The 8,965-nt window shown below is 43.2% G+C and overlaps 2 protein-coding genes across 3 annotated transcripts; one reads left to right on the top strand and one right to left on the bottom strand.

The window, feature by feature from the left end:
- The first annotated feature begins 942 nt into the window (after positions 1 to 942).
- On the top strand, positions 943 to 3,390 carry LOC144468975 (ceramide-1-phosphate transfer protein). 2 transcript variants are annotated; one of them, XM_078178807.1, is made up of 5 exons: positions 943 to 1,084; positions 1,856 to 2,155; positions 2,331 to 2,539; positions 2,613 to 2,788; positions 2,855 to 3,390. In XM_078178807.1, the coding sequence occupies exons 2-5, from the start codon at positions 2,028 to 2,030 to the stop codon at positions 2,975 to 2,977; spliced, it is 636 nt and encodes a 211-aa protein (XP_078034933.1). In that variant the 5' UTR covers positions 943 to 1,084; positions 1,856 to 2,027; the 3' UTR covers positions 2,978 to 3,390. The 2 variants fall into 2 exon arrangements, with proteins under 2 accessions (XP_078034933.1, XP_078034932.1); XM_078178806.1 differs by lacking the exon at positions 943 to 1,084 and having other exon boundaries at positions 1,818 to 2,155.
- Positions 3,391 to 3,535: 145 nt separating this feature from the next.
- Positions 3,536 to 8,450, bottom strand: Cnt2 (Concentrative nucleoside transporter 2). The gene is made up of 12 exons (XM_078178805.1): positions 8,000 to 8,450; positions 7,323 to 7,382; positions 6,650 to 6,818; positions 6,012 to 6,180; positions 5,768 to 5,933; positions 5,312 to 5,506; positions 5,016 to 5,177; positions 4,861 to 4,954; positions 4,621 to 4,780; positions 4,280 to 4,466; positions 3,858 to 4,197; positions 3,536 to 3,794 (listed from the first exon to the last, which is right to left on the bottom strand). Exons 1-12 carry the CDS (start codon positions 8,024 to 8,026, stop codon positions 3,703 to 3,705), a joined length of 1,821 nt encoding a protein of 606 aa, XP_078034931.1. The 5' UTR covers positions 8,027 to 8,450; the 3' UTR covers positions 3,536 to 3,702.
- Between the last annotated feature and the right edge of the window lie 515 nt (positions 8,451 to 8,965).

Raw genomic sequence — 8,965 nt, 5'->3', positions numbered from 1 at the left:
ACATCTTTGTGTCAGCGAGATTTTCAAACTCTTTGTTCTGCCAGCCGAGTCGATGCCATAATGGACGCGGCTCGCTAAACACCGGCGCAATGTTCAAAAAATGAGGCACCTTGGTACCCCGATCTCCCAACTTCGAAACTGTTCCGAATAATTGCGAGTTTGGTCTCCGCTCTGAGAGCTTGAGAAAATTCTGAAATATTCCAGAGAATAATTTCGTTGAACGAGCGATATCGTACCTTGTTATAAAACGTATAAATGGAACGCGTTTGGTGGAGACGTATCGATTATAATAAATTTTCAGTGATAAGCTAACTGTCCACGCGATTAATGAATATTTTGCACTCATTGCTCCCGCAACGAATGGATTCACGCGAATGAAAACGCGGTTGCGCGTACGGTCGTGATTTGATTGGGTTAATTAATAGGCGCGTACAAGGTGAAAGACAAATTCAGAACGTTTAACGTCCATTCATTTTCGATCAAATTAAGCTAGAATGGAGAGAACAAAGAGACCGACGGAAGCGATGCACGGGAAATTCTCGGGAAACTTCTGAGGAAAGGAGAGTCGGTCAAATAGGAAAATCAATATCTCCGTCGAACACAAAATTATTTAAATACGAATATCTTTTCAATAATATTGTTTAATCTTTACATATTATCACATACAAAATATAGGGGTTTCCAGACAACCAATATAAATTTTGGCAACCAAAATCGGGACTTCAGAAGCCCTATTACCATTTCTACACACATTTCCAAAATTTAAATCCTTATTAAAAATCGGGTATTATGCATATCTGATTTATATGACGACAATTTTGCAATTTGAAAATCCAAAATTCATGCGACATGCATATTCGAACAAATAGGACTTACCGGTAGTGGAAACGGCACCGCCATCTTGCGGCGAAGAATGAAGCTCCTCTGTAATGGCGCCGATATAATTCGAGTGAATGTGCCTGTCTTTCCCGCTGTGGTAATTAACGTATTTCTTATCATAATTAACGACTCCATCCTCGCCGCATGTTTCCGATCAAAACCCAACTCTGGAGCCATCAGGACAACTATGAAACACAATTGCGGAGTGAGTAGTACATTAATTCTAAGCATGTGAAGATACGACTTTGAATAGTATGAGATACGAAATGGACGAGCAAGCTCGTGAATATACGGAGCTGTAACATTATAACATGTAAAAGTTACCTGATGCAGTTGAAATTCATTGTCTCTTGATTATAATAAACATCCTTGGTAACAATTCAATGCACGTTCTCACTAACAAATTAAAAAATTGCTTACTTATTTGTAAGACACATTCCGAAGCTCGATGTGCGCGCGTTGACTCCCAGTCTTCGAATATCATTCGCAATGGTACTTTGACAACTAGCGCCACCAGTCGTTCAAATCAAGTACTTATACCGCCGCAAATAATTCATACCGCATTTTTCAATTATCTTATACCCGAATAGGCAAGAATCATTCGCGTGCATACTTAAACGCAAACCCTACAGGCAAACATAAGCCCTTATCGCATTTTGTTTACACGATGTAAGCAGAGATAAAATTCTTTAGTAAAACATAAACAATTCTATCATTAAATGTATTAAAAATGAATTTATCAATAGATATGTACCCTACCCTCTGCGAAAAATATTTAGTCCGACGGTTAGCTGAATTTATTTAAAAAGATGCGAATATCTGTTGTATTTTGTTTAAAATTTTAATTACATCTGTATTAATAATTTACAAAATACTCGATAAGGGAAAAGCCGTGCGTAAACCAATGGCTATTGTCATTTGAATCCGATTACCTTTGAACCGTCCATCTGTTGAGCGCTGGCATTGATTATTTCAGTGTCACAGCATTGTTTCAGGAAATTGTCTTTGTTGTTCGAGTACACGTAACTCAGTTTCCGTAAGAGATAAGAATGACTTCTTTAGCCAGATAACGTGGCTCAAAGTCGCACCTGCGTGGCAAGTAGTCCGATTTGTAGTGAATTGTCTACCTCGAGAACAGTAACACTGCGATGGCGGAAGGTTCTGAGCTAAGTTTTTTTGATTTGAGGCTGGTGCACGATCATTTTAATCGTGCTATGATAGACGACGACGATATAGATCTCAAAGCCTACTTGGACGCCTATCATGAGCTTTATAAGTAAGTTATCAATTAAACAACTGTTTTCTCCAGCAAACATAACCTTTCTCTGCTCTGTTTCTGAATAAAACACCTTTTTATTCACTCTAAGTCGCTAATAGTCTCTGGAGCCTCGTATTTTCTCATTTCTTTCATACGATTGATACGTGCACTGTAGTTCCATATGTGTCCTCAGGTTTTTCCAGATGATGGGTAGCGTGTTCAGCTTTGTGTCCTCAGATTTAAAGCAAAAGATTGAGATTCTAACAGAATTTATAACTAAAGATGATCAGAATTACATAACAGTCAAGACTATGATATTATATGAGAAGGAGAACGATATTCTAAACAAGAGAGATTATTCAAATGGTGCCCGTACCCTGTTGAGGCTTCATAGAGGATTAGGTAGCATTATATATTGTACTTTATATGTATAAAAGTTTTAGTGCAGAAGTATTAAAGCCTGATTGATTCTCAGATTTTATTAGAGAATTTTTGAGGCAGCTGGGTGATCTATCCGACACTGATAAAACCTCCACATCTTGCCAGGATGCATATAGTAAGACCTTAGCCAAACATCATCCTTGGATGATTAGAAAAGCAGCTGTTGTGGCCATGTACACTATGCCCACCAGGGATGTTTTATTCAAAAAGGTGAATGGCTCGGAGAACCTTGTTTTAGAAAGAAAAGAGTACATTTTCTAGACAAATTGATTCCAGGTATGCGGAACCGAGGTCCAAAGAAACGTGGACGTCTTGCCCAAGATGCTGGAAGTAACCGAAGAAGTGTTCAGTCGTACCCACAACATCTACGACATTCATCAGCTTCACAACTTGCCATAAGATTAAGGGAATTGCTAATTTATTATGGTCTCGATGGTAAAAACGTTGCACTTGCTTTACGGAGCTACTCGCGAAAAAGCACGAGCATTCCGATGTCGAAAATATTGTGATACGCGGAATTTTATGGCGGTACGGCACGACTTTGCCAACCTTTTATACTACACTTATCATTTTACACTTTACACCGTTTATTATGTATAGTTTCTGGTATTGTACAAAACGCACTCGTTTAGGATTTTATTGTTGGTACGTTCCGTAGTTTTAGTTTTCGTTGCATTTTAACAAAACTGCACGATCTGTACAATCCGTGTGATATCAACGCCAAACGGTTCGGTGCAGTCTTATTTAACAATAAAATGTTCTTATTAGAAATCAGTATTGTACAAGAGCGTCGTAAACATCTCCTATATTATTGGTAACAGAGAACAATTTGTGAAAGACACATAATTGGAGTTTGAAAGAGGCAGCGATTCAGTCTTCCGGAGTCTCAAATCTAATATTTTCCTACGATATTTTTCCCATTATTGTTATAAAAACACCCTTTATATGGAAGCACCGACATGAGTGAATGGCAACGACACCGCCATTTTATTTTATTTCCGCGAAGAATTCGTTGGTCGGTACAACGAACCCTTTAGTTCGTTTTAGTTGATATAAAATAGTGTATAAAAATAAAAATCTGCGGTGTAATCGTGAGAGCAACGACTCATTCAGTCAGAATCTCATTAGGCAAACGCGTTGGTAGTATTGGCAGCGATCACAGTTGACGCGGTAGAATTTGTAGGACTGTTGAAGGCTCCTTCAGTGACCAGCATCCCTGAAAATGACGGTGTATCGTCAGAAACAAAGTAAACAATCGACGAAGATGTTAGAATCTTACCAGCGATGCTTCCAGTCATTAAAGACACGATCGTGCCAGCCACAAACGACCTTATAATAGTGCCACTGATCACTTCTTTCTTTTCCGGCGCTAAACTGGTCATAGCGCCTAGCGTGATACCAACCGATCCCGGATTACCGAATCCGCAAATAGCGTACGTCGCGATCGCTTCTGCTCTACCAAAGAGCTTACCTTGCCGCTTGAACTCCCCTAATTTCTGGTAGGCTACAAACTCGTTTACCACTGTCTTCAAACCTATCAAGGTGGCGACGTATTCGCACTGTTCCCATGGAACTCCCATTATCCAACTTATCGGCTTGAACACCTTCGATAATATCAGCTGCAATCAAAATGCAACATATCAATTAGTGATAGAAATTTTGAAGTCTTAAATATTATTTAAAGAGGGGATGATTGCCTACCTCCAGACTTAGAGGTTCGCCAAAAACGGTAGGATCGTAGCCGACCAAGGCGCCTAGCCAAGCCAGCAACGCGTTAACCAGTGCGATGAATGCTACAAATGCGACGATATTGGCAATGATGCCCAGAACCAAGGGGATGCCTGCCATCGCACCCTTGCTGGCAGCATCCACGAGGCTTGCGTCTTCCCTGCGAAATTATAAGCGATATAATTTAACAATTTTAAATTATTATTCGAAATAATATTTGAGAGACTTGGAGAACTTGAAGAACCATGTTTCAACTTCTACCAAGTTTCGCAAGCGATCGCACGTTTGAAAGAACAGTGGCGAACAGAACTCACGATTTCTCGAGATTCACGTTTTCGCGGGTAACAATGACCTCCTCGGTCTCCGGGTAAAATAGTTTCGCGTAGCACAGCGAGGCAGGTGCTGCCATCAGCGACGCAGTTATCAGATGAGCTGGATTCGCGCCAAACTCGATGTAAGCGGCCAGCACCGTTCCTGCGTAGAACCAAGCAGATGTCATGCCGCTGATAAGACTACTCTCGACGATAACTGGATTAACGAATTCTTCAATTAACCTGATATCATCGCGAAGCCTGAACACATGAGAGCGTGGAACTCGGAGCTTGTCAGCTTGTTCAGATACGGTTTGATGAGCAACGGAGATTCTGTCTGGAATCAAGTACAGCGATTACTACGATCGAACTTGAACTCACGGTCGAATCTCTCTCACCATTCCTATGAAGATGTTGGCACAGCTGTACAACGACTCGCAGATCGACGTGCCCATCAACACCTGCAGAATTCGGCCAATGGTCAGGATGATCCATTGCATCACGCCCAAGTAGTACAGTATTTGGATGAAGAAGCTGAAGTAGAAGATCACCGGCAGCACCTGGAATAGAAGTTCTGTCGTCGAGGAAGGATTCTGTTATCGAGTCTCTTTCCGCCACAGTTCGTCAACGGGTAGTAGCTAGATCGTCGAGGATCGAAGGATGGATTCTTTGAGAGTGCGACGTGTACACTTACGGTAAAGGCGAAGACGCCGCCATTAACCAGATCTTTGCCGAAGATGAACACCGACCCGACCTTCGCGAAGTCCAGGAACTCTGCCACCTTGTCGGCCACGCACTGGCAAATTGCTCTGCCGACCTCCCATCGGATCGTGAACAGACCGAAGAGAAACTGCAGGATCAATCCGCAGAGGACTGTCCTCCAATTGACCTACAACGGTCCAGAAAAGACCATTATTTAATTAGCTGCCGGACCGAGCAAGAAGCTCGTTCCTATTTTAATGCTTCCGGACGGAAATCATTAGAATTGCATTATCCTTCATTTAACTCGAACTGGTGCATCGCTCTGCGTTCTCCGTTGCATACTTGACGGCAACGAGTCGAACCAATTCGTCGTCGTCGTAGACTCGTCAAGGCTGAAGGATTATGAAAGCTCGGCGATCCGACGATCGATATCGATATATGTACTCACGCGACCGGGATGCTTCGAGAAGATCCATCCAAAGCATATGAACGTGGCGACCCCGGCGACGCTGATCAGTCTTTCCCTCGAGTCAACGGTGTCCAAAATTAGGAACACCGCGAAAGCGCCGAATATGCAGATGTAAAAGGCCGATTGGCAAATGATTCTGCCGTATCTGTGGAAAAAGGTTTCGTAACACTTGGTTAACAGGGATCGATAGCATTATTTCGAGTGAACGTCATTGACGCGTTACCTGGTGCTCAGGAAAATTTCAAATCTCTTGCTAAAGTGCTTGGCACTTTGACCGAGCCTTTTTCCGAAATGTTTCGCGGCATGATGGTAGGCCACGCCGGCATAACTGATCACAAACAGCAGGAGCAGCATTCCATAACCATTGCACCAATTAAACCCTTGCTCGTAGCCTGAGAAAGATATTTAGATTTTTTTTCCATAGAAGAGACTGATTAAAGAGTGACTAACGCTACGAATGAATCTTCCATTATTCTACCATATCGCAACATTAATCGATTGCTTCCTACAGCAATCTCTGAGCTGCGGTTCTTTGCGCAAACAGTTCCTTATAACTTGCGTCATGATTACCCGGAAAATGGTTGCTTCTGCGAAAAAACCGTGAGAAATCTCACTCGAAGTAGATAATTTTGAAGAATCTCCAATAACGTGGTAAATCTTCCAGAACAGCTAACGCTCGAAGGCTCTAGTTACAAGTGCGTAAAATCAGGCTGGACGTCTTAAACGCCGGATAAATCTTTGATATTTTATCGTTTTCTTTCCGCGCAAAGCCTGCAGTTTATGCCTCGTCAGCTGAATTACTTCGGCTCGGTAGGATTTGTCTGCGCAGAGATTTATCTCGCCGATCGTTTAGATACGTACGGTTGTTTCTCCAGTACAGCGTGGCGAAGACGAAGTATGTCAGCAGCAGGCCATTGAAAGCGAGCCATGCCAGGATCCTGACAATCCTGCGGTGCTTCGACAGGAAGGCGTTCAACGCGAGATATCCTGCTGCTAAACAACCGGCGGAGTCGTCCTCCTTTCTCGACGCCTGCGATCGAAACGGAAAGCGTGTTTCACCAACACCGTCGAAGAACCAAGGCTAATCTATTGTTTAGCAGATAATGAAACTTTGTTCTGCCGATATACAGCGAACGCGTTCGGTTCAACGGTAACGTGCTTGCCGCTAATGCGAATCGTTTTCAGCGAACTTTTCGCTTAAAAAAGGAAGGTAAACGTTGAGGAAAAACGCGGCGATCCGCGAATTGGCGAACTAAAACAGCGTGCAATTTTCTTCGATTTTATATGAATTTTGAATCGAGGATTAAACAGTAAATACGGTTGATTATTTCTTTGCACAATCTCACCTGCTAAACAGTTTAGATTACACCGATGCGGTGGTATTGGGGAAAAGAATATGGAATCTCTTTATCAGTACGTTTCAACAGACAAGATCCCGAGGTCTATTAATAACCGCAATTTATTCCGTCGATTATCGATCTCGGAAAACACCGACATTCCGTGACAACCACGCAGCAGACAAACAAATGCATACCTTATCTTCCACGGATTCATCGCGGCAGCGGTCAATTGCTAGTACGCTCAGCTCGTTATCCTATTAAGATTACAGCGTTTAATTAATATATAATCTATCGGCCCTTATAATTAATTTTAAATTACATATTAGTTAGAACTCGTTTTACTCTTATAACAAGCATACAATTTTCTGTTCGGTTAGATTTTAGATAACCGATCAGTCCCGATATCTTTTTCATTCGGCGGCAAATAATCAAAGTAACGCGATCGAATCTCGTATCGGATTACGGTTTTAAACAATAAAGTAATCCCCCAGAAATGAAGCCAATAAAATTGTCGAACGTGGAATACATTTCCGAGACGCGAGCGTGGGTCTACAGGTGACCAAAGATAGGATAAGAAGCGGGTAAACAAAGGTCACTGCCTCGTTCCAGTCTCAAAACTTTCTAAACTTATTCGAGCCACCGTACTCCCACGAAATTTTATGTATCAACACAGTGTTGCTCCATTTGCTACATACATTATCATGAATAGTTCTAACCGAGTGTATCTATGCTATTCATCGAATTGGAAGCATCAGACGTTGTTAGCGCGGTCTGTAGAAAGCGAATTCTGCAGCGAACTGCGTTAGACGAATTAAAAAAAGAAAGGAGTAGCGTCTAAGACGATTAACCAGAATAAACTGTCGACAGGTACCTCGAACGCAGGATTGGCGGGGGCCATGGTCTGGCAGGTGTCTCAGGCCGGAGAGAAGGTGTCGTCGTGGTCAGCCTTGCCTCAGCACTGTCGGGAGCCTAAGCAACAGAGCGCATGGTCGTCGATCGAGGTAAACGAACATAGTAATTGTACCTGTCGCGGCGACCGAACTTCACCAAGACATTCGTGCGCCTCGTGGCTGGAATAAAAATCGTTCAAGTAGCTATCAGATAACGTTGATAAGAACAATATCGGGCCAGCCACGACCGATCTATCGCCTGAATCACACTTTTCGCGACCGTCCCGCACGCGATCGACCCACTTTCAAAGATCGACCGCGATCCATACTCGCGCAACGATCACCTGGAAATCCCGCGGCATCGGCGGCGCCGACACGCGAACGTGGAGGCTCACTGTGGCCCGGCCGTGGGCCATATCATTGCTCGCGCGAGCGACGATAAGAGCCGTTCGTACGACTGGAATCGGTGACGACTCTGCCGTTCGACTTGCGACTTCGATAATAAGGAAGTAGGGGAAACCGTGCCGATATTAAAATGAACTTCGAGTGCCGGAATATTGCAATTGACCTCGTAACGTGTCGATCCGAATGTCGGTGCTCGTTGCGCGAAGTCGGACGCGGCTTACAATCTATCAACTGTCGCGAATTCCGTCGACAGCCCCGGCAACGCGGTATTTGTCGCCACGATCCGCTTATCGCGCGATTATCAGTTACAAGATTCTCCTTTATTTAAGTTGTGCACTTATTTCGTCCCTGAAAGAATTGGAACCACTTTGCAACGATTCCAAAGGATTGCTGGCATTAAAAACTGAGAACTTTCTTCGCGAGCGTTAAACGTCGATGCGAACCTGACAATGTGACACCTCCGCCTGTTTTCTTGACTCGTGAAAGTTCTATCGACTCGGTCTGGGCTCGAGATTCCTGAGCATTCCTGTCGGCACGCGAGG

Source organism: Augochlora pura, chromosome 4, assembly GCF_028453695.1.
Source record: "Augochlora pura isolate Apur16 chromosome 4, APUR_v2.2.1, whole genome shotgun sequence".
In the NCBI taxonomy this organism is placed as follows: Eukaryota; Metazoa; Arthropoda; class Insecta; order Hymenoptera; family Halictidae; genus Augochlora; species Augochlora pura.
The sequence above is the reverse complement of the archived record's forward strand: the minus strand, read 5'-3'. Positions and strand labels throughout refer to the sequence as shown.

What these genes read in the sequence shown, in the direction of transcription:
- LOC144468975 (XM_078178807.1), top strand. Translation starts at nt 2,028, where the DNA reads ATGGCGGAAGGTTCTGAGCTAAGTTTTTTTGATTTGAGGCTGGTGCAC. An exon ending in GAGGCTTCATAGAGGATTAG is followed by an intron (nt 2,540 to 2,612) that starts GTAGCATTATAT and finishes ATTGATTCTCAG; the next exon opens with ATTTTATTAGAGAATTTTTG. An exon ending in GGGATGTTTTATTCAAAAAG is followed by an intron (nt 2,789 to 2,854) that starts GTGAATGGCTCG and finishes AATTGATTCCAG; the next exon opens with GTATGCGGAACCGAGGTCCA.
- Cnt2 (XM_078178805.1), bottom strand. Translation starts at nt 8,026, where the DNA reads ATGGCCCCCGCCAATCCTGCGTTCGAG. An exon ending in GAAATTTTCCTGAGCACCAG is followed by an intron (nt 5,934 to 6,011) that starts GTAACGCGTCAA and finishes CTTTTTCCACAG; the next exon opens with ATACGGCAGAATCATTTGCC. An exon ending in AGGCTTCGCGATGATATCAG is followed by an intron (nt 4,781 to 4,860) that starts GTTAATTGAAGA and finishes GGTTCTACGCAG; the next exon opens with GAACGGTGCTGGCCGCTTAC.